This window comes from Penicillium griseofulvum (assembly GCF_001561935.1).
Source record: "Penicillium griseofulvum strain PG3 chromosome Unknown contig_79, whole genome shotgun sequence".
NCBI classification, from domain to species: domain Eukaryota; kingdom Fungi; phylum Ascomycota; class Eurotiomycetes; order Eurotiales; family Aspergillaceae; genus Penicillium; species Penicillium griseofulvum.
This window is the reverse complement of record NW_024467420.1, coordinates 967,235-991,299: the sequence shown is the minus strand read 5'-3', so window position 1 is coordinate 991,299 and position 24,065 is coordinate 967,235. Positions and strand designations below refer to the sequence as shown.

Below are 24,065 nucleotides of genomic sequence, written 5' to 3'. Positions count from 1 at the left end.
CTAGTATCCCGCATCCAAATCGACCTGCATTTATGTCGCACGTGATTGCCATATGTCCGATTTTACTCCACATGGCCACGTCTACATCGACGTACAGATCTCCGAATCGCACGGGATGGTTTCACCCGATGTAGACTTATGATGTCAATTGTCATATCATCTAGTGTAGTGCGATGTGTATGCCTTGATAGGTATCTTTTTCCCGAGGCGTGTAACAGGTTGCCTTTTGAAAATAGGTTCCACGAGGGCTATGATGTACAAATAGTTCCCTTCCAGGATCCCCGTATTGTCGTTATGAGAATACCACCGTGGATTGCAATCATCTAAAATGACTCGATATACAATATACAAGGTCTACGCCGTTTACGGGGTTTCATATCTGCTGACATGCCAGATGTCTACCATTTGATTTGAAATCTACCTCCAGCTGAAACCGTACCTTTCTTTCCTCCACTGTGGGAAAAATGGAATCCAGCCTACCCCAGATACGAATTTTTCCACCCTCCACCCTCCACCTCAAAGACTACCTCACGCCTCGCACAAACTTGTTGGTAAAGGCCAGCTTCACCAATCGTCTGTGCCCCAATCACGCTCGGGCTGCTCATCACTACCACCCTTGGGTTCATCCCGAGTCCCATCATTTGGGATTGGGCTCCAATCATCAACATATGAATAGCAGTCCAGGTGGGGAATCAGCTTCTCCGGCCATTCCCACCCTTGCTGTTCCCATTCTCGTGCTGACACCTCGTCCGCTGGCAGATTTTCCGCCTTCTGGCGGTCCACTTGGAGGACCCAAGGCTCGAATTCACGGTAGGAAGACAGGTAGGGAACTCGGTCTTTGGAAGGAGGGGGTCGACCCTCCCATTCTTCATGGGTTTGTCCAGGGCCAAGATTTCGGTACGCCACATCTGGCCGGCTTCCTGATGCGCCTATACCACAGTGGGGGGTCAATCTTCTCCTTATTATGGGCGCCGAGAGGGACTTTCTCACGGACCTCACCCTTTTGGTTTGTAGCAGACGACATTTTAAAAACAAAAAACGGTGTTGTACGAAAGATAGATGGAATATCTGTTGGATCAGTGGATGAGTAAGAAAGTGAATAAGAACTCGAAGTAATCGATGATCAGACTCATTTATATAGCTTTTCGGGGAATGGTTCTGGTCTGTTTATTGAACAGCTAGGCACCAGGAGTCACAATGTGAATACCTGAATAAAACTGACTGTTGCCTTGGGCCATGAAGAAATAGGTGAACGTTGAATATAGGAGTGTAGGCATATGGATAGCCAGCCATCAACATCAGGATGTGAATACCTGAATGACATTGTGAAGGATGAGTGAACGATGAATGAGAGACAGTGAGTCGTTACCTTAGCCAAAGGATCCGAGTCACGCTGTGCAAACAACAAAGCGATCACGGTTGCTAGGCCACAGATGGGATGAAATGAGGATGGGAGGTAACGATATGCTCAAGTTGACTTACTGGTAGGGATGTGTGCAGCTTAAAGCTCAAAGATCAAAGGAAGTTTAGAAAATCGAGGATGTTGAGGATGTTGAGGGATGAGACCCCCCGTGTTGTTGTTTACCCATTTGAGATCTCGGCGTCGTAAGGGCAGCGGCGGAAATTGTGAATGTGAAGTGACGCGTGTTTGAATGCATCACTTAACTTATCTCCTTCACATGAAGGTCAGCTATCTCACGGATGTACACTAAAGCAGCTAGCTATTTGGTTAGTAGGGCTTATTACTCTCTCCTCTGCATACGCACTAATCTCAAATATGAAACTGTCTCCCCAGATTTAGGCGACATGGCAACCTTGGAATACGTTAGAACTGATGAATACTCAAAGTTGGGCGTGTATTTGTAATGAAATCACATCTGCATTGGGCGAGCCTAAAGGAAATATAGAAATAAGGCGCAATATGACAGGTCCTGACCAAGTCGTTGGATAGAGATACTGGCTTACTTGGTTTAGACAATAAAGGAAAGAAAAAGAGTGGGTTGTGCGTGTGTTCAACACAGATGTATGAAGCAAAGACTCAAAATTCCGGACGGCCAGAAAATGCAGAAAATAGAACACTAGACGCCGTGGTGGTAGATAACTTCACCTATGCTCATCAGAAAGATCAGGCCATGAAGAGGTAGATGTTGAGGGGACGAGGAGTCTCTCGATTGAAAGAGTTAAAGAAGATGATGGTGTGGTTGTGTCGACATTTAGTCGACTTTGATGGCACTATGAAATTCTCACGATTAGCCTGTATCCTAACAGATTTTATGGAGTAGTCTTACCTATAAACACGTCGGACGAACGCATACGCGGCCAAGAATCCAACGGTTCCGGTTAATAGGCCATAGACAGCGCAAGCGAGGAAGCTATAGCTAAAGAACAGCAAGCTTGATACGAAACCGGTGATGTGAAGCTTGAACATGTAGTACCAGATGCAGTAGGCAAAAATCCAAAAAGCGCTGCTGCCACCGGTAAGGAAACTCTGCCACCACCAATGATAATTCTAACGAAGTCAGTATGGCAATCCATAACCCAAATCAAGAACATTCTTACCTCGGAGCAAAGCTGGCTGTATGTGGCAATCACGGTCACCTCCACGACCGTGACAATCAGCACGGCTGAGACAACACTTAGGAAGCCAAAGACATAGTAATAACCAGACTTGTCCTGCCACAAGTTCTTGAACAGGAACAACAGCTCAATAAAGAGAACCGCAAATGGAATGAGACCAGTCAACAGAGGGCCGAGGGGGCTGCGGAGATACCAGGGTTGGGGTGGAATCTGGCGGGCAATCGAATTTGTCTTGAGAGGATGCTCCCATGGTGTCGCGCGCACATAGCCGACCCAGCTGCCAATGTATACCAGCGGAACTTGGATCAGGAGCCAAAGTGCAAGGAGGCCGACCAGAGTGCTGAAAGGAATTGCTGTACTGGACGCTTGAGCCCAGACAAACAAGTTCAGAATCAACACGAGGGAGAATGCCAGACCAGGGAAGAGTAGAGCGGTCTAAAATCATAGATTAGCATAGCACATAAATAAGTGGAGCAGGGTACGCACGATTAGGGTATTCTTGCGCCAAGCAGCTCCGCCAAAGGTCTTGTAAAGTCTTCCTGAGAAATAACCGGAGAAAAGGCCAGCAAAGACGAACAGGCCCATGCCGACGCTAACGAAGCCACCACGGAAGCTTGGGTTCAAGACTCCCAGGCAGCTGAGCAGGAGCAAACCTGCAGCCATGAATAACAACTGCATTCCTGATCCGACCAAGGGAGCAAGAAGGCCACTATAGGGGGGAATACGGAACACATCCCCATGGAGAAGCTTCCAACCACTTGTATCTTCGAGAGCCTCATCGTCGGAGGAGTAGTCCGCATCACGCTCCACATCCGCGCTATCGTCCAGAAGCCCCTCGCCTTTCTTCTCGCCGGACTTGCCACTTCGGCGTCGGGATTGGCCCTTCATCCTCCGATCATCCATAGCACCATCGCCGCGGCCCTTAAGGTCGCCTTGCACTGTGCGGCTCCAGATGACGAACACTGTCACTCCCAGGACGGTGCAAATTGTCAATGAGTTGATAATCGCCAGCCAGTGGGTTATCGAGCTTTCACCTTGGTTGGTAAAGTATAAATCCCAGCGGTTGGCCCACTCAACCTTGGTGTCCTCTCGGAAGTAGACAGAGTAGGTGTAGGGAACCTTGAGTGTGGTTCCATCATCATCTTCGTCATCGTCTGGGATATATGACAGTCCGGAATACTTTTCTTGCATTCGCGAAAGGTTAGGGGCGATATACAAGCCCAGTCCTTCGTTGTTATTGTGGAGAGATTTAGGGCATCCATTTTCCAAGCGATCCTCGGCGGTAATACTCTTTGGGTACACCTCGAAGCCCACAATTACCTTCCCTCCTTCCGGTGCGCTCCGCCAGCGGATGACGATCGTGAAGTGGTTGTTGATGAAGTACCGATGCTGTCCAGTGACGGGAGAGATGTCTCGATAGCCGAGCTTGAAACCGGAAGCGTAATACTTGCGGCTTCGATCCACTGTCACAAAGCTCGTGGCTCCTGGAAGATTATCGGCAATCCATTCGATCACATACCCCTCCTTAACGAGCTGACGAGCCCATTTCACATTCGACCGACTAAGATCGCGGGTGCAGAGCGCCTGACACTCAACATCCTTCCCCATTGCAAGTTCAAAGTCGGAGGTCATGATTCGGTCACCGCGCAGTACCTCCCCAATATTGAGCGAGATACTTTGGCCGGATCCAAATGGCGAGCCGCCATGTGTTTTGCCGCTCGGCGGGCATACGAAGGGTAAGTCGAAATAGGCATACTGCAGCTGGGTGTGATCGGAGAAGATCTTGTTAACGAGAAGAGGAATCGGATCATTGTCATTATATCGGGTCACCGAGTATCCTGGCGAGAGGAAAATAAGTCAGTATCACATGCTTTGTCCAACAAAAGTACACTTTTGTACTTACCAGGGATGTAGAATGCGCGGGCACAGGACGCGAGCAGCAGCACCCACAGCGCCCACTGACGGGGTCTGAATTGACCAAATGCCATGTTTAATAGCCGTGAAGAGATCTGTTTTGTCCTTGACCCGGGGTAAACGGGCAGCTATCGAACCAGCATGTACACAAAGTATGGAGGATAGTTGTATGTCGGTTGATTACTGTGTGTCGATCCGCAAAGGAGAACTCAAAGCGAATGAGTCAGTAATGACTATGGTGTAAGCAGTATCTCGCTCAGGTGATTCTTTGCTGGTAAGATCGATGATTAGCCGATAGTGGACTTGATCTCGGAAGTGCGTGTTGGATAGTAGATTGCCAAGGATAACCGGATTGCTTCAGTTCGCCCGCAACCTGTCGAGAGACAAATAATTAACGAATGAAACTGGCACTTAATGCCACAGTAGTAAGGGGTGTTGTCGAAAAAGAGCTATGAGCAACCGTGGGGAGCTTGTGATAGCGAGCTTCACGATACCCTGGCCTCCACACTTAGGCGTGCCCCCGGATTACATCAGCATGCCACGCGTACAGACGTGAGCAGACAGCCAAGTCTATTTGCGGACAAGGGGACTAAAAGAGCAAATTCACATACCTTTGAAATCTTTTTAAAACTTGTATATGTGTGTCTTTAGCTGGCACAAAAATCGGACCCTAGAATTATGGTACGATATATATAACTTATATAACTACTATGTCTCAATACTTTACCTGGAGATCTATAAATTGCACGCGCTAAGAGCATGGGAATCCAATCATATAACGCCTGTCAAATAAGCTACCTCTTAGTGCGCTCAACTCTAGCTTCTAATTGAACATTTCTAAATTGGTTTTCCATAGTGAGCCGGGCATGGTTGATCATCAGAGGGGGAGATACATAATTCCAATGGATCTGGTAAAACAAGGGCTAAGATTTGATGCATTCGTTCTAAGACTACGGGGAGTCGCAACCGGTGGATTAATCAAATAGATCGTCAATCGTCAGTATCTGACGAGACGTGAGCGCTTGGCGAACTTCTGTTACTTTCGAGTAAAGATATGTTACCACGCTTTAATTAATCAGGCCTCTGTCGGTGCTATATGTGGAATGACAAGCCTTACCCTCGCCTACTCTGTGATACATTGGTATACATACCGATATTTTCTTCATCTGGAAAAACCCTTCATGTTTCTGAGACGACGGCATATCACCCTCTTATTTCAGGATTTCACATATATGTTACATAGTTTCCTTTACGCTTCGGTCTAATATAAATCCTACACCAACTGTGGGATATGACCAAAAGGGCCGGAGACTTCAGATGTACAGGGATTTTAGTATGACAGAAACATCGATTAGAAATGACCCTTTGCTAGCCCGAGCTCTGGGATGATGACTAGATATCCAGAAGAACTACATATGTAGCTAAGGATCACACAGAAGTTAAACATGCTAAAAGGGGAATGGGAAAGTCATAGTTACCGAGGGAGCCTGTCACCACCTCGTAAAATCAATAAGAAGTTGAATACATCAGAAAAGTAATCGCAAGGCTGTGCTAGAAAGAAGAAAATCTGCCCAGAAATTATCATGGGTGGGTAAGGAGGTACTCCACCGCCCCTTGAACACTGCCACCTGCGCGACGCAGGGCTTCAATATTCCGTTCAAACTCGAAGAATCCCATGTCATTCAACTGCCGCAACTGATCGGCGTATCTGTCCTCCGGGGGGCGGGTGTCTGCAGGCTGTGGTGGGGCTCCGAAACCACCTCCGAAGCCACCAAGACCACCGCCTCCAAGGAGAGCAGCCAGAGGGTTTGCACCAGCAGCTCCACCCTCTGCGCCCTGTCCACCCATACCTTGCATCATCTGGGAAAGTAGCGCCGGGTCACGGAGGAATGGATTTTGCTGAGGATTGAACGGGTTCACACCTCCCTGACCAGCTTGTCCAGCATTGCCAAACATAGCCGGATTTAGAAGAGATGCAAAAGGGTTCTGAGGAGCTTGAGGAGTTTGTCCCTCAGCAGATGCTGATCGATCCGTAGAGCCGGTACCTTGCACAGCGCCGGGCTGGTTAGCGCCGGGCTGCGCTGGGTTTGCGAACGGGTTAGCTCCGAAGAGGGCACCGAAAGGGTTTGCGTTTCCAAGCGGATTCTGAGGCATCTGCCCGAATGGATTTGTCTGTGCATTCTGCTGCTCGGAACCTTGTGCTCCTTCAGGAGTCGTGTTTGTCACCCCCGGCGCGGGGAATGCATTGTCACCGCCCCCAAGTCCGCCGCCACCCATTCCCATGGCTCGTTGCATTTGCATCATCTGCCGAATCGAACTCGGATCGGTCAACATGCGACGGAATTCTGGGCTTTCCATCATCTGACGGACTCCAGGTCCCATGTCGCGAAGCATGGGATTCTGCTGGATCATCATGTCGATCATAGCGGGGTTTTGTAGGGCTTCATTGATAGTCGATTGGAATTGAGGATTCTCGAGCATGTTGAGCATCGACTCGGTATCTGGGGGTGGACCCATCTGAGTAGCCGAATAGTGTTAGCAACCCGTTGGAGGCATATCGAATTACTTCCATCTCCGATAATCGCTCACTTACGCCACCATCAGGGCCAAAAAGACCCGCCCCAGGAAGTTGTGCAAACCCAGCATATCGTGCACCAGTCAAGCCAGCAAGTGGGTTGTTACCAGTACCAGCAGCGAGATTGGTCGGCACACCAGCTGCCGCTGGGCTTGGGGTTGCACCAGCTGCCGCAGTGGCTGAGCTGGGCTGAGCAGCTGTGTTCTGACGCTGCTGATTGCTCGCAGCACTCTTTACTAAGTGAATAGTATGGCCATCCTTAATTTTGTAGCTTTCAAGTGTCTCAGTGTCTTTCAAAACCCTGCCCGAGTAGATCAATCGCTGACGTTCTGCGGGGGTATCGGCATTTTCGGGGCTTGAGAGCTTCTGCTTGAGATCTGACACGAGAGTGCTGAGCGGGAGGGTCAGAGTGTATTTAGCATCAGTGGATGACTTGACAGTGAAGGTAATAGGAGCCTGCTCTGTGGTAGCCGTCTCGTCGGCCATGGTGAAAGGATGTATGATGTATGATGTATGATGATTGTAGAGCAAGTGGGGTGATTGGTGGGCCAATGATAAAGGGTAGATCCCGGAAAGTAGTGAAGAACTGATCAAACGACCGATCGAATGAATTCTTGTGATACGGATGATAATTGCGAAAATGAGATGATTTAGGGGAGGGGAGAGGGGAGTTACGGAGTAGTGAGCCCGTTATGCGGAGGTGATCTGCCTTGCATCAATCGGCGCGGCGTGGAAGGCGGTCGAAACATAAGTCACGTGGAAAACGCGCTAGTGGGAGCTCCCACACGGCAGTGAATATTTTCTCTTCCTCATCTCTTCGCGTCTGATCACACATTTACACCTCTCTCTATCTGTGGCAAGTGGACTTGAGGAGTTCTTCTTTCTTAACTCCACCCCGCAGGGATGGGACTGATGTAATATTCATACCCCCTGACTTGCAATTGCATGCACAAAGCCTCTACCTCTTCTGTGTGGTACCGGGAAACCGATACCTAGTCGCCCACCATGGCTACCACATCGCACATGTTCATGTACTCCCTGACGATCCAGCCTCCAACTGCCATCACACAGGCCATTCTAGGTCAATTTGCAGGTACCAGGGACCAGCAGATCGTCACCTCGTCAGGCTCGAAATTGACCATCCATCGGCCTGACCCGGCACAGGGCAAGATCACACCCCTCTTCTCTCAAGATGTTTTTGGCATCATTCGCTCCCTTGCAGCCTTCCGCGTAGCTGGAAGCAACAAAGGTATGCCGAATATTTTCCCTCTCGTCCACCCCTTTACGAGTACAACTTAGTGATTCTCCAAGCTTCCCGGGCAGCACGGTCCTCCTACAGCCTGACCCCTTGAAGGAGGGTTGAGACCTGCCCTGGACAGCGACGTTGACTCTCGCAATGGTTATCATCAATGGACTGTGCTGAGTGAATTTCATAGATTACATCATCATCGGCTCTGACTCGGGCCGTATCACGATCGTTGAATATGTTCCCTCCCAGAACCGCTTCAACCGCATCCATATGGAGACATTTGGAAAGTCCGGAGTTCGTCGTGTTGTGCCAGGACAATACCTCGCAGTCGATCCGAAGGGACGTGCGTGTCTGATTGCTTCTGTGGAGAAGAACAAGCTGGTCTATGTTCTCAACCGCAACTCGCAGGCGGAGCTTACCATATCCTCGCCGCTAGAAGCACATAAGCCACAGACCTTGGTGTTTGCTATGATCTGCCTGGACGTTGGCTATGATAACCCCATCTTCGCTGCTCTCGAGGTGGACTACTCGGAATCTGACCAGGACCCCACCGGTCAAGCCTTTGAAGAAATCGAGAAGGTTTTGGTGTACTACGAACTTGACCTCGGACTGAATCACGTTGTTCGCAAGTGGTCTGACCCTGTTGATCGCACGGCGTCCATGCTCTTCCAGGTCCCAGGAGGAGACGATGGTCCTAGTGGTGTCTTGGTGTGCGCCGAGGACAACATTACGTACCGCCACTCCAACCAAGGTGCGTTCCGCGTGCCTATCCCGCGACGCAACGGGGCCACCGAAAACCCTGAGCGTAAGCGCTCGATTGTCTCGGGAGTCATGCACAAGATGAGAGGCGCTTTCTTTTTCCTTCTTCAAACTGAGGATGGTGATCTGTTCAAGCTGAACCTGGAAATGGTTGAGGACAAGCAGGGCAAACCTACTGGAGAAGTCAAGAGACTGACGATCAAATACTTTGATACAATTCCTGTATCAACGAACTTGCTGATTCTGAAGAGCGGTTTCCTCTATGCCGCCAGTGAATCTGGCAATCACAACTTTTATCAGTTCGAAAAGCTTGGTGACGACCCCGATGAGCTCTTCTTCTCTAGCGACTCATTCTCATCTGATCACTCCGTGCCGTGCGCGCCAGTCTACTTTCATCCTCGAGAGGCTGAAAACGTCAACCTCATGGAAAGCATGAACTCCCTGAGTCCTCTGATTGATAGTAAGATCCTCAATTTGAGTGAGGATGATGCGCCTCAAATTTACACAATCTGTGGCTCTGGGGCGCGAAGCACATTGCGGACTCTAAAGCACGGTCTTGAGGTTTCTGAGATCGTGGAGTCGGACCTTCAACAGGTGCCTTCGGCTGTATGGACAACCAAGTTGATGCGAGCCGATGAATTCCACACATACATCATTCTATCTTTCGCGAATGGTACCCTCGTCCTGAGCATCGGTGAAATTGTGGAAGAAGTTTCCGACACGGGATTCCTTTCTACGGCTCCAACTCTGGCAGTGCAGCAACTTGGGGAGGATACTTTGGTCCAAATTCACCCTCGCGGTATTCGTCACATCCTCGCTGATCAGAGAGTTAACGAATGGCCTGCTCCACAGCATCGGTCTATCGTTGCAGCAGCGACCAATGAGCGTCAAGTTGCCGTGGCACTCAGCTCCGGCGAAATTGTCTACTTTGAGATGGACGCGGACGGGACATTGGCCGAGTATGACGAGCGCCGACAGATGTCTGGTACCGTGACCTCCCTGAGCATGGGAGAGGTCCCCGAGGGCCGCATGCGAAGCTCGTTCCTGGCTGTCGGATGTGATGACTCTACCGTCCGCATTCTCAGCTTGGACCCAGACTCAACCCTCGAGAACAAGTCAGTTCAAGCATTGACTTCTGCGCCATCTGCCCTGCAAATCATGGCCATGGCCGACTCGAGCTCGGGAGGCACCACTCTTTACCTCCACATCGGACTTTATTCTGGTGTCTACCTTCGTACCGTTTTGGACGAGGTGACTGGTGAGCTTTCGGATACTAGAACTCGCTTCATCGGTGCCAAGCCTGTCAAACTGTCCCAGGTGTCAGTCAAGGGCCAAACAGCTGTCCTGGCACTCAGCGCGCGTCCCTGGCTGGGATATTCTGATGTCCAAACCAAGAGCTTCATGCTCACACCTCTGGACTACGTCGGACTAGAGTGGGGATGGAATTTCTCTAGTGAGCAGTGTGTGGAGGGCATGATCGGTATTCAAGGCCGCAGTCTACGGTATGTGGTTCATCCCATCTCTGAAATCTTCCCACTTCCCCTTCCTCCCCCCCTTGATCCTGTGATGAGAAAATCAATCCGAACTTCTATGTGGATGAAACTTTAAAAGAAAAATTCCAATTGTTCCTTCTGAGATCAACCATCTATCATACCTCGTTGATACTTGAAAATTGTTCTCGACTGGTACTGACTGAAAATAGGATTTTCACCGTTGAGAAGCTGGACAACAACATGCTTCAAGGGTCCATCCCCCTCTCTTACACTCCTCGGCGCTTTGTGAAGCACCCCGAACAACCCCTTTTCTACGTGATTGAATCTGACAACAATGTCCTTTCCCCTGCCACTCGCCAGAGACTCATTGATGATGCGCAAGCTCAAAATGACGAGGTTGCAGACCTCCCGCCTGAAGACTTCGGATACCCTCGAGCCACTGGCCACTGGGCTTCCTGTATTCAGATTGTTGACCCCGTCACCACCAAGTCTGTGATCTCCACTCTCGATCTTGAGGACAATGAGGCGGCAGTTAGTCTCGCCGCAGTATCATTTTCCAGCCAGGATGGTGAAACCTTCTTGGTTGTAGGAACCGGCAAGGATATGACGGTCAGCCCTCCCTCGGCCTCCTGTGGTTTCATCCATATCTATCGATTCCACCAGGATGGCCGCGAGTTGGAGTTCATTCACAAGACCAAGGTCGATGAACCCCCTCTCGCTCTTCTTGGCTTCCAAGGCCGTCTCCTGGCAGGCATCGGCCCCATTCTTCGAGTGTACGACCTCGGCATGAAGCAACTACTGCGGAAATGTCAAGCACCTGCGGCCCCCAAGACTATTGTGGGCCTCCAGACCCAAGGAAGCCGAATTATTGTCAGCGATGTGCGCGAAAGTGTCACCTATGTTGTGTACAAGTACCAGGACAATGTCTTGATCCCCTTTGCGGATGATTCCATTGCGCGCTGGACATCGTGCACCACCATGGTTGATTACGAAACGACTGCTGGTGGTGACAAGTTTGGAAACCTGTGGCTTGTGCGTTGCCCTGCCAAGGCCTCCGAACAGGCCGACGAGGATGGATCTGGTGCGCACCTCATTCATGAAAAGGGTTATCTCCATGGAACCCCTCACCGTCTCGAGTTGATGGTTCACTTCTACGCCCAGGATATCCCCACCAGTGTGCACAAGACGCAGCTCGTGGCGGGAGGCCGTGACGTTGTTGTCTGGACTGGCTTCCAAGGCACGATTGGAATGTTTGTTCCTTTCGCCAGTCGTGAGGATGTGGACTTCTTCCAGCTCTTGGAGACCCAGCTGGCTTCCCAGCAACCCCCTCTGGCTGGACGAGACCATTTGATGTACCGCGGCTACTATGCCCCTGTGAAGGGCGTCATTGATGGAGATCTTTGCGAAATGTATCTCCTGCTGCCTAATGATACCAAGATGATGATTGCGGCGGAACTCGATCGCTCTGTTCGTGAGATCGAGCGCAAGATTTCGGTAGGCTACCCACATTCACCATTGTTTTGGCATTTCACTAACATCTCCTAGGATATGCGAACCCGGGTGGCGTATTGATTTTGGGTTGGTTATGGCGTCTACTGGCGTTTCTTGCCCTGTATGCGGGCTTCAGATACCTACCTCTTTGTTAATGGATGATGAATGCGGTTTGAACCGCGAATACTTTGAATGAAGCTAATTGCCCCCCTCCTTCCCTTGCGCTATGTTTAGCCCCGTAGACTCTTTTAGGATGTCTCTTGCCTCGCTCGGTCTGCCGTTTCCCCTCGGCTAATCTTGAGCTGGATGCAGCCGGTCACTTTCTAAGTGCTGGCTGTATGAGACAAGAAGAAGCGTGAAAGCGCGTCGACGATCTTTGAGTACGATTTGATCCGAAATGCACCACGGGTCTACGTCGTAATTTATCAGTTGGGACAATTTTGTAATTTTTTTTCTTCAATATTCACACCAATTCATTCCAATTCTTCTATTCCAATTTGATATTTCCATTATTGTGCATAATAATAGTAGGCTGTGCTGGACAGCATATAACATAGTTCATAATCCGATCCTTTGGCTCAAGATGATACAATATCTCGTAAAGGTCTGATATGATCTACAACATCCGAACCATACAGTGAAAGCACGTGTATAATGAAAATCACCTGACAAATATCGGTCCGATCTTGTACACCGAGATGGAATTGCGCCATTCAATTCCTTTCTCCGTTCACTCCGACACTCCGGGCAAGCAAAAAAAAAAATCTAGCTCGGCATCGCAGAAAAATCTCGGTTATGGCCGGAAATCTCTGGGGCCGAGACTAGTTACCTGGTTCCATTCTTTATTCTCCGCGGGAAACTCGATACAGACCTCATCTCATCAGAGTTGAGAATTTGAAGGTCCTCAGTGAACACCAACATGCAACAAACGCAATGAGAATCAATGGGATATGCTTTGAAATCGGCCTGACGATCAGAGTTTCTATATCAGACATGATTGGTCACTTTACGAGCACAACAGAAGCTCGGGCGTCATGGGGGAATGTGGAGTTCTAAAGGGCGTGCATGTGCATGTCGCAGTAAGGCGCTTTTCTCCACTTTCCCCCTTGACCCACGCAGTCTTTCTACTATGAAATTGGGTGATTCGGGAAAGAATCTGAAAAGGGTGAAAGGTCTGTGATTTGGAAAAGAGGAATATCACCTTTGCGAGAGATGCGATCTTCAAAGCCCTGGAGCTCACGGACAATTATTAATGTGTTAATCTTAGAGCTAAAGGTGATGCATGTACTTGGAGTGGAATGTCAACCCAAGGGCGTGATGCCAGAACGGATCCTCACATCCGACCAATCACTCGATGAACTATGACTATCTGGTTCGGCTTTCCTTATACTGTAAGGTATACGATCAGTTTCGCTTTTTTAGATTTAGAGGCGCTGGACGTAGATTATGACGATTATCGAATTATAAATGCAGCGCCCTGTAAATGACTTGTGTGAGTCACTTCAAGATGTATAAAAGTCTTGTGGAATGATCCATGAGGCCATCTGAAACTTTTACATTGCTAAAAACTCCTCCACACTTGTTTTCCTTGACTCCATCGCGGTTGTCGACGGCTCCACCGTTTACTATTATTTTTTTTTTCTTTTTATTTTTCTTTAAGAACAACTTGATCTGGTCTCTGTTGAAACATTTTTCCTTTTGATATCTCATCTCTTTTTGACGTGTCGGCACATTGCTTTTTGCTTCTCTCTGTGGGACAGGCCTTTGATATCTTTGCCTTCCCTGTGAAACAATGTCAACGGCAACTTCAATTAACAGCTCTGGCTCGGACAGGCTGGAGAACTGGACCCGACGATCACAGCCTAAGATCGAGATCTATCTTGAAGGTCAAACCGAAGGGCATGTCAACTCTTATACCACCGGAGAGAGTATTGATGGTACTATAACCGTCACCGTTGACCATGAGACTCGATTTGATGAGATTGAGATCGTGTTCGAAGGTACATCCCCTTCAAACTCAGCCTATAAACAATGCTAATTTGAGAAAAGGTATCTCTCGAACTACGGTAGAACGGGCATCCTGTCCCGGCCGCACTGGATCGCAACAGATGTTCCTTAAGTTGCGCCAGCCTATTGATGAAACGGAATATCCGACCCCTCGAGTGCTAGAGGCTGGTCGATCATATGAATACCCATTCACATTCGTCATTCCGGACCGCCTGCTTCCCCAGGTCTGCTCCCACGCCAAGAAGAATGCTCACATTCAACGATCCCACACTATGCTTCCCCCCACATTGGGAGACCCCATCCTTGCCAGCAATGGCAAGACACTCCTAGATGACATGGCACCCACCATGTCCCAGATTGCCTACGCAGTTCGAGCATCTGTTCTTCAGAAACCCCTCGTCGGCCAAGGCGTGGTAGCCATCGCCGCCGTTGGGAAGAAAATCCGCATCATCCCAACCGTCGAAGAAGAACCCCCCATTGAAATTTCCTCAAGTCCATCTCTCTGCACCCGCAAAGAAAAAACAGTCAAGCGCGGAACCCTCCGAGGCAAATTGGGCCGGATCGTGGCCTCATCTTCTCAACCAAGACCCATCCAATTGCTCCCTCCAAGCGGCGAGCCAACCGACACGGTCAGCACCGTAGCAACCGTAAACCTACGCTTCGATCCAGTCGGCGACGAACAACCACCCCCACTGGGAACATTGACCAGCAAACTCCGCGTCAACACCTTCTTCAGCTCCGGCCCATGGGAAGACTTCCCTTCCACAACCGGCATGCCCTACGCCCAGATCGGCTGCGGCCTGTACACAGAAAGCGTCCCTCTACTGACGATGTGCGTCGCATCCGCTCAATGGACAAAACAATCCACAGCAGCCGACTATATCCGCCGCGACTCGACCGACTCATCAGCATCCGATTCATCAGTCGGCCCGTCCGCCATTTTCACAGGAGACACATACTACACCGCATCAGTAGTAGTCCCCGTCACGCTACCCGCATCAAAGGCTTTCGTACCAACTTTCCACTCTTGTCTGATGTCCCGCGTCTACGCCCTCGATCTCTCATTGACATACCACACCCCGGCAACTAATATAATGACACCGACGGTGTCTCTACGCGTCCCGGTCCAGTTCACCAGTCAACCGAAGAGCGCGGAATTACTAAAGGCTGCGCTTGGTGTTACAGTCACACAGCAGGAACTGGAGGAGTTCTTCCAGCCGCGAAATGTGACTTCGCCAACTGATTTCTCGAGTAATAATGTCGTTGATGTTGGACTTGCACCGCCGGAGTATTCGGAACGATTGAGTGCTCTCAGAGCGAGCCGTTAATACGAGATGTGGAGGTTTTCACGCGCTCATTTGTTAATTGTCAACCAATACCCCTAATTATGTTGGCTAAAAAGTTTCTCAGCGTTTCTTTTGTTTCGATTATACCCTGTTGTTCACAAAAACCATTTTTTTTCTTATGTATCTTCTCTTGTTTTCTAATTCATTGATTTCAAATATACCCAGTTCAGAATACATATATACTAGTCTTGATTTATACGAAAGGCTCCACTATAACTCTAAAATATGTGAAGGAAACAGAAAGGATCTGCGTATCAAATAGAATTAGAAATATTTTCAGGTCCGACTACGGAGTCCAGGGTCCATTAGGCGTCTAGCCAGACGGTTTCTCATCTATTCAGGTTTCTCCGAAGTCGGGCATCTTCCCACATGGTCCTCGTTGAAGAGATGACGTGCCAGGTGGATCCTTTGGGATGTCTTTGATGTTGTCATGTACCGAGTACGGGGCCTCGGATATAATAAATTAAGAAGTAAAACAAAAATATCGCCGACGCTAATGGTCTTGGTCATAAACGGCTAGAATATTCCGACACAACTAATTCGAACTTGGGGAGATATCTGCCTATCTCTTGCGGTGTAGTAGGCCAATGCCGGAATTTATGCATGCTCACCTCGGTCTTTAGGACCATGTCCCTATATAAATAGTACCTGACCATAGTGATGGTGGCTACCTTTCTTATAGGCTTGCCCACCCTGCTCGTATAGGATTGCGGAAGAGATATCATCTGTTTTCATGTCTCTCCTTCCCATAGGATTTGTATTTTACTTGGGCAAGCTAGGTTCCTGGTTGTTTGAAAATATGCAGATTATTGGTTGATAAACCGTGTTCAGTCTTGTCTTCCAATGAGGAATGGTTCATGGGGACCTTCACTATGAACTTCACTATGAAAACAGTCTACGGGTGCTATTTGGCCTAAATTAGATATCGGAAGCGTATATATAACGAGTAGGAGGGCCATAACTTGAGGCAATATACCTTGCGATGAGAAGCCCTTAACGCGCCCAAAACACCATAGTGAATAAGGCATTTTTATAAGCCTATTCATTGCTGTGCCATAGCTATTGATTAGGCTTATAAACACTATATATCAATTCTAAGAAAACTCCATCGTCAGATTGAAAATTATGTGACCTAAAGCCAGAGATATATATTGCAATCATAAAATGTCCAATATTCCCCGAAGATTCTAGAGAAGTTAGATATCGCCTAGGAACAAGGAAGCAACAAGAAGCCCCTCCAACTATATTTGTTGATATACTTGTATATCGCATTTACTATGGTGGTTTGGACTCGCATGTGAAACTGGCGAGGCCTTTTATCCGGAGGAGAGTTTGCAAGTGGTGTATAAGCGGCATCAATATTTCGCTAAATAGGAGTTGATTAGAACCGCACTTGTGTCTTTCTCATATATCCGGTCACTCAGCTGCTCTCTATGCAATATGATTGCCTCAAACGCACTTTGAGACTTCCCCGCAAGAATGTTGATGCTCTCCTTTAGCCCAAAGTCTCGTTCTACTACTAAGCAGATCCTTGGACTCGAATGGTAAAATGAACCCTGAATACCACAAGATCCGAAACACCTGGAATCTCATATTACACAAATGGATTTTAGAAAATACTACGCCGCATACCGCATATTCCGCGTTGCACTGCTTCCAAGGTACAAAGTAAGGACCGAGAGTAAAACCCCCCGAGAAATAACCGGTTCATTCCTGTATCTTTGCATCTTCAATCCTTTAAGATTCGACCAGCGTATCCAACACTCTTTTATTCACTACGCTTTAGAGATTCCAACATGCCTGTCAAGATATTAGTCTTCCTTTACCGCAATCCTCACTTATCACCAGAAGAATTCAAGAAGCGCTATGAAGCGCATGTCAAACTCGTCAAGAAACTTGCAGGCGAAGACTTCCCTCTTTCCCATCATCGAAACTATATCGCCCGCAACACAGTTGAAATCCCTCCGGATGGCTCCACCGCACGCAACGCCTTCACCCCGGCTACTATACTCCGTGGGCGACAGCCTGAGTTCGACTTTGATGCCTACGCTGAACTTACTTTCGCGGATCAGGTTGCCTACCAGGCCTTTGCAGCCAAGATCTATGCACCTGATGCGGCTGCCCAGATCACTGCTGACGAGGACAAATTTCTGGACCGGTTGAAGATGGGGATCGCCTTGGTGGGTGAGGTGAGGGTTACTGTGAAATGATGGAGCTCGGGAGCTGCTAGAGCCTCATCGAACTTGTGATATATCATTTCGCAAGTCCGGTGCGATCATACATTTTTGAATGTAGTATCTTTCTAGGGATGTTTTCTCATGAACCTAGTTTGTGCTTAAATACAATTAACATCGACAATGTCTATACTCAGTAACCCCAAAATTGCAAAAGGTCTAGATGAAACAAACACGTGAGGGATTTCCCTTCATCCGATCAGTTCGTTTTCTTACTTGACATCCTCACCAATATCTTGATATGGCACATGCTCCGGTCGCATGGCTAGAGTGTTACATTGGCTATCTTCCTCACAGGGTTCCTGCAGACCATAAAGGTATATTAAGATTTGTCAGACTGCATATCCACAGACCATAAATTATAACTTTCAATAGTATAAACTGCTCTATTCTGTTGCATATTTGCTTGATACTACCATTCAGTTACATTCATCAACATCCTACTGCGGGATGGTGTTGCTGCAACGCCCAGAGAAAAGTCTCCTAGTTGTGAACAATAATTTCTTCCGGGCCATATTGCTCTATGACTGACTCTGCATGAGTAGTGGATTTCATATGACACTGTCACCCCATCCTTATGAGTATTCCTGACTGATTGGCTGGGCAATTTCTAGCCCCACGGGGCCATAGTCAAGTTATCACAAAGATATCAACCCCTGATATGGGAATGTTACACACTTAAGTGGTATGCCATGCGGTTAGCATCTAGAATCAAAAGCACGGGTAGACAGTAGATGCGATAGCTAGATCTTCAAAGTGTGGAGAGGATGTGCTGTGGCGCTGCTTACTTCTCTGCCAACCTCCACATGAAACACACAAAACATACAATCCCATTAACCAAGTGAACTTACCGGTTGAATAACTTGCTCAATGTGACCATTTCACAGAGTTTTATTGGTTTCTCCGATATCCACGATGAAACGATGAAGGACCGCTTAGTATCAAGCAAGTCACCTTTTAGGTAACAGAGTACCTATTGCCTATTTGGGTAAGCAAACTGACATGGACTTGACAATTACTATAGTCCGTCATCTCAATACTCCGAGGAGGAAATCTAAATTGTTTGTCGACTTCGAATACAAATAGTGAGATCATCTCCCTCCTCAAACCCACAAACCTTCATCAACCTCGCTGGCCTGAGATATCAGAAATTATCTCGACACTCCTTCATCATGCAATTTTTCATTCCTTTCCTTCTAGGCCTGAGCTGGCTCGCTAATGCTGCCTACATTCCTGCCCTGAGCACCAACACCACTGAGCTTGTCACTCGTGATGCTGGCGGGTTCCGCTCTGTGGCTTACTATGTGAACTGGGTGAGTTCAGACCATATGATCTATCACTGGATGGAACGGGATATAAAGAACATTATCCGAACATTCAAGAATACTAATCAGACTATTTAGGCCATTTACGGTCGCAATTTCCAACCCCAGGACCTTCCCGCTGAGCGACTGACCCATGTACTTTACGCATTTGCCAACGTTCGCTCTGGTACAGGCGAGGTCTACCTGTCGGATACCTGGGCGGATACTGACAAGCATTATCCTACTGATTCTTGGAATGATTCCGGAAACAATGTCTATGGCTGTATCAAGCAGCTTTTCTTACTCAAGCAGAGAAACCCTAAGCTTAAGGTTCTTCTGTCTATTGGAGGCTGGACCTATTCCCCTAACTTTGCCACTGCTTTTGATACCGAGGCTGGACGGCAGAAGTTTGCAGACTCTGCTACAGAGCTGTTGAAGAATCTCGGCTTTGATGGTATTGATGTTGATTATGAGGTAAGTCTTGATACTTACCACCAGTGAGTTGTCAATGCTTATGAATATTGTAGTACCCTGCCAATGACGACCAGGCGGACAAATTAGTCGATGCACTTCGACGACTTCGTGAGGTATGTGAATATTTTTGAATACCAACGAGCCATGCTAATTGAATATAGGCTTTGGACAAATACAGCTCGGCCAACGCCGGAAACTACCACTTTTTACTTACTGTCGCATCCCCCGCTGGTAAGTTTTATCTCCATTGGAATATCGCAAGACAGCTAACACAAGTCCCAGGCCCAAGCCACTACCGCCAAGAGCACCTGACTCAGATGGACAAGTACCTTGATTTCTGGAATCTCATGGCCTACGATTACTCCGGCAGCTGGGAAACGGTGGCCGGCCACAGCGCCAACCTCCACGCCTCGACCGATAACCCATCTAGCACCCCATTTAACACGGACCAAGCAATCGACTACTACACCTCCCAAGGCGTACCCGCTGACAGGATCGTGCTTGGCATGCCACTGTACGGCCGAGCATTCACCAACACCGACGGCCCGGGAAAGCCTTACAACGGCGTTGGATCAGGCACATGGGAGAACGGCGTGTGGGACTACAAGGGCCTGCCACTGACAGGCTGTGTCGTGACAGTCTTGGACCAACCCGGTGCAAGCTACTGCTACGACAAAGGCAATCGACTGCTTGTCAGCTACGATACTCCCGAGATTGCGCGCCAGAAGGCGCAGTACATCCAGTCCCGTGGACTTGGCGGTGGAATGTGGTGGGAGAGCAGCTCTGACAAGGCTGGCGGGGACAGTTTGATTACAATTGTATGTCATGTGTTGGCTTTGATAGGCTTGCAATTGACTGACATGTACAGGTTGTTGATACACTTGGAGGCGTTGGGGCTTTGGAGAAGACCGGCAATCAGCTGCACTACCCTGCCTCCAAGTACGATAACTTGAAGAACGGATTCCCGTAAATTATCTTTTTTTTTTTTTTTGGCTGTTGATATTGCAAGATGCACATTTTTTGCTGACATATGGAAGGGACATTTATCGTTGTTATGTGACTGGGCATATCTAGATCAGCCTTGATGGATGATGGATGTGCGTCGCTTGTTGTTGCATCTATCGCGAACACGCTTTATGGATTGAAAATTTAAAAACACGATTAACGTTGAATTTGTTAAATAGTGCATATGTATAAATTCCCGATGAACGTAGAATACCAGACAAAAAGACCAAACCACCCAATTACCATGCCGTTGAAACCCGGTCATTCGAAGCGATATTAATTAGACTTGACAAGATTATTCAAGTCTTCTTCTCTTGAAAGTCTCCTGTAGGACTCGCATCGCTGATAGACCCAACAGAAGGAGAACTACTTTCTCCTTTGTTATCTTTCCTCCGAGCACTCTCCGTGACAACCTTAAGACCCCTGAGCCCTCGATACACATCACGAATCTGCTCTAAACCACCATCAAAGATTGGGTAGAAGATAGCAACCAGCATACTGAGCCAGAGCCAGATTATAGCAACGACAACCCAGGCGATATAGAACTAAGAACAGTCCGTCAGCCAAGAGAAGCCAAAATGTCAGACCAGGAACACATACCTTCTTTCCAAAGATATACCCAGATCCATACATAGGCAACGGCCAAATAACCCAATGCCCCAAAAACGTCGCTGCAGCCCAAAAAGCAGCAATACGACCCCACCGCTTCAGCTCTTTCTGATCCAAGACACCCCTGCTATCCTCAATTCCATCATCTCCAGAAACCTGACCCCGATGCGCAGTCGTCAAATCACCATCCAACTTCTCAAGAGAAAGCTTAACCTTCTTGAACTCATTCCAATCATAATCCTGCGGCCGGACAAGCGTAATTAAAACCGAATATACAATGGGCGACATACAAGAAGCAACCGTTCCATATAAACAAGGGAGGACTTGACCCGTCGACGCAACGGAAACTTCCCCGCTAAAATGCGATGCTGTCCCAAGCCACACAGCCAGACCGGTAGCAAGACCAAGGACCGGGGAAAGAATCGCGGCGGCTTTGCTTTGGCGGCGCCAGAGGATTGTGAAGATCATTGGGAAAATTCCTGGACATGTAACCACGCCTGTTATCATTATTATTAGCTTAAGGTCGGAGATAGTGGGAGATCAAATATAAGAACAACATACCCAACATATAAAGCGTCCAGCCTAGATTAATACCAACGTAGTGAAGCATGGTACTAAAAGCAGCGGAGAAAACAGCGAAAAAGATCACACCGCAATGGCTCGCGCGGATTAGATCCCGATCTGTAGCGTCTTTCTTAAAGTACTCGCGGTATACATCGAAACTGAGAATCGAGCTGACGGCGATTACCTGCGCGGAGAGGGTTGATGTACATGCCATGAAGGTTATTAGAAGGACTGCTGCGGCGCCGCCTTTGCCGGCGATGGTCATTGCTGCGTATGGGAGGACGAGGCCGTTGCTGACTTCTGTCGTTGTCATCCTCTTATTTAAGTTAATACATTGGTTGTATATGATTGACAGAGAAGGAGTATGTACTTACCCTTGGGAATGTGGGGAAGGTTGGATGGTTCTCGAGTCCTAAGGCGACGGAACTCATCACTGTCCCTAGACCCCAGGGGATGGCGAAGTAGGCGATACCGCCGATTGTGTAGCCGGGGACTACGGCGGCTGGGGAGGCGGAGAAGGCTTTTATGAAGTAGCTTGTGTCCATCTGGATGTGTTAGAAAGGGGTGGTGATGGGATATGGTGTTCTTACAATGACTAGGCCGAAGTTTCCTAGTGTGTGGAGGATTCCGAAAAGGATTGCCTGGAAATGTCAGTGGAGATGCTAGTTAGGCTGAAGGATTTGATCTTACACTCTTGGATGTCATTGTTAGATATGTTCCGTCTTTGTTGCCGGAGACAGGGTGTCGTTGTGCTGCTGCTTGGACGAGCTCGAAAAGATCACCCACGGAGCTAACCTGGTCGGTTGAGAAGGCTTTGACGGAGAAATAACATGCAATGAGCATGATTATAGCTGTGTGAAAATAATCCGTGAGGAATCTGTATAGGATTAGATGTTGGACTTGAAGTTCAGCGAAAAGACTTACGTTGCTTTGATACCGCCAACGAAGGTGTAGAGGGTTACCCCAACTGGTAACAAAAAGGTGGCGGCGATGATATGCATTCCAGTGCTGAGTTGGTTAGATAGAGCATCTCAATAGATTGAAGGAAGCTTACACGGCGGTAATTACTGCAGCGGCACCGAGAAGCATATTGGCGCACGCGAAGATATTGTTCACCAGACAGAGTATCATAAACACAACATGTGCAACATGTCCTACAATCCAATACAAAGTCAGAAAAAAGCCCACAAAGAGACCGAGCCGGCTTACCATATCGAATTCGAACAACTTCTAACGAAGTATGCGCTTCCGGAATTTTTCGCTTGCAGGATATTCCCAATAGCGCAAAGAATACAATCATCGGACTGCAACCAGCTGCAAACCAGAATGGACCGGCTACGCCATAGTCATAGCCGACAAACGATGAACCGAGTAAAGCGGTTGACCAAAGCCAAGACTGAGAGTTATTTATTAGTTGGTATCCAAGTGGCTGGGAGAAGAACTGACTGATATCACGGCTGAAGCGGTTAGGCCTGTGCGGACAGTACGGTTTGCTGTCATGAACCTGTTTTAGGTATTAGTATACGACAACCAGAGGAAGATTGTAGAGAAATCCGCATACATTTCGGTCTTTTCGTTGTCCTCTCCGGTAGTTTTCTTCAAGACTTTCGTGATGAGCATCATCACTGTTCGGTGTTAGTTGAGATATTGGAAGAAATTAGTGAAGTACTTACCAAGAGCAATAATAACACCGATAACAACAACGACGACATATCCAACTGCCTGTGATAAAGGTGGCTGGACAGTTGAAATGCCATCGCGGGCATGTAAACTCGTCATTGTGTATTTCTAGAAGAACAGTCTATTGGAGTGAGAATAAAGTCGCCTTTTCAAAGTCTTAGTAAGGCGTAGTGTTGGGTAAGTAAAGGGAGAAGAATAACCCTAACAATGGTACCGAGTACATGGAACAGGGACAACGCACGTTTAAATGAAGTGGGTATGTCTGATCTATGGAGACTTTGAACAGGGATAATTTAAGGCACCTGTTTGAAGAAATATAGGGTCCACAATGGCTTGATTTGGGCTTGCGATGAGGTGCTTTTTTCATAGGGTTGGCACGGCTGAGGGATTGTTTAGGTTTATATAGGGATATTCTGGCCAGTATAATCCATCTTAAGCATATGATATATTTAATTACGAGTTAAATAAGAGAGTAGATTAAAATGGCTTCTTCTTTCGTCATTTTATAGTTCATAACAAGGAAAAGGAAGATAGTATTCGAGTCTGCATATCGCATTGTATAGTCGAAGGGGAAACGAATACATTCAAGTATAACTGTCCTAGAAATCAAAGATTCAATCCAAATATAAACTATCAAGTGATCTAATTTCTCAAAATTGAGTAAATCCCAAATGATCTTCTTCACAGGCCCAATAGCTGACCCGGAAGAACAAGGGCGATCCCGCGCAATCACATCACTTCTTTGTAAAATATGTATAATACCTCTCGGGCGAGAGTTATACTT

General features: G+C 47.9%; 8 protein-coding genes across 8 annotated transcripts; 4 read left to right on the top strand and 4 right to left on the bottom strand.

The window, feature by feature from the left end:
* Positions 1-564: 564 nt before the first annotated feature.
* PGRI_003130 (uncharacterized protein) lies at positions 565-1,024 on the bottom strand (the record flags this gene model as incomplete). Its single annotated transcript, XM_040788026.1, has 2 exons — positions 565-929; positions 991-1,024. The coding sequence occupies 2 exons, from the start codon at positions 1,022-1,024 to the stop codon at positions 565-567; spliced, it is 399 nt and encodes a 132-aa protein (XP_040651798.1).
* A 1,189-nt stretch (positions 1,025-2,213) lies between these two features.
* Positions 2,214-4,565, bottom strand: PGRI_003120 (transmembrane 9 family protein; the record flags this gene model as incomplete). The annotated part of the gene is made up of 5 exons (XM_040788025.1): positions 2,214-2,232; positions 2,289-2,509; positions 2,560-3,012; positions 3,064-4,415; positions 4,481-4,565. The coding sequence occupies 5 exons, from the start codon at positions 4,563-4,565 to the stop codon at positions 2,214-2,216; spliced, it is 2,130 nt and encodes a 709-aa protein (XP_040651797.1).
* A 1,507-nt stretch (positions 4,566-6,072) lies between these two features.
* On the bottom strand, positions 6,073-7,552 carry PGRI_003110 (ubiquitin domain-containing protein DSK2; the record flags this gene model as incomplete). Its single annotated transcript, XM_040788024.1, has 2 exons — positions 6,073-7,008; positions 7,085-7,552. The coding sequence occupies 2 exons, from the start codon at positions 7,550-7,552 to the stop codon at positions 6,073-6,075; spliced, it is 1,404 nt and encodes a 467-aa protein (XP_040651796.1).
* A 519-nt stretch (positions 7,553-8,071) lies between these two features.
* PGRI_003100 (DDB1/RSE1 family protein) lies at positions 8,072-12,139 on the top strand (the record flags this gene model as incomplete). The annotated part of the gene is made up of 4 exons (XM_040788023.1): positions 8,072-8,315; positions 8,503-10,576; positions 10,777-12,061; positions 12,113-12,139. 4 exons carry the CDS (start codon positions 8,072-8,074, stop codon positions 12,137-12,139), a joined length of 3,630 nt encoding a protein of 1,209 aa, XP_040651795.1.
* Positions 12,140-13,850: 1,711 nt separating this feature from the next.
* Positions 13,851-15,393, top strand: PGRI_003090 (arrestin (or S-antigen), N-terminal domain protein; the record flags this gene model as incomplete). Its single annotated transcript, XM_040788022.1, has 2 exons — positions 13,851-14,058; positions 14,108-15,393. The coding sequence occupies 2 exons, from the start codon at positions 13,851-13,853 to the stop codon at positions 15,391-15,393; spliced, it is 1,494 nt and encodes a 497-aa protein (XP_040651794.1).
* Positions 15,394-17,207: 1,814 nt separating this feature from the next.
* PGRI_003080 (EthD domain-containing protein) lies at positions 17,208-17,621 on the top strand (the record flags this gene model as incomplete). The annotated part of the gene is made up of 1 exon (XM_040788021.1): positions 17,208-17,621. The coding sequence occupies one exon, from the start codon at positions 17,208-17,210 to the stop codon at positions 17,619-17,621; it is 414 nt and encodes a 137-aa protein (XP_040651793.1).
* Positions 17,622-18,817: 1,196 nt separating this feature from the next.
* Positions 18,818-20,393, top strand: PGRI_003070 (glycoside hydrolase family 18 protein; the record flags this gene model as incomplete). Its single annotated transcript, XM_040788020.1, has 6 exons — positions 18,818-18,958; positions 19,049-19,423; positions 19,477-19,536; positions 19,585-19,654; positions 19,706-20,241; positions 20,292-20,393. 6 exons carry the CDS (start codon positions 18,818-18,820, stop codon positions 20,391-20,393), a joined length of 1,284 nt encoding a protein of 427 aa, XP_040651792.1.
* Positions 20,394-20,727: 334 nt separating this feature from the next.
* PGRI_003060 (sodium:solute symporter family protein) lies at positions 20,728-23,380 on the bottom strand (the record flags this gene model as incomplete). Its single annotated transcript, XM_040788019.1, has 12 exons — positions 20,728-20,973; positions 21,029-21,534; positions 21,599-21,917; positions 21,976-22,146; positions 22,192-22,242; positions 22,292-22,478; positions 22,526-22,609; positions 22,656-22,755; positions 22,811-22,997; positions 23,048-23,105; positions 23,163-23,226; positions 23,275-23,380. 12 exons carry the CDS (start codon positions 23,378-23,380, stop codon positions 20,728-20,730), a joined length of 2,079 nt encoding a protein of 692 aa, XP_040651791.1.
* Positions 23,381-24,065: the final 685 nt, after the last annotated feature.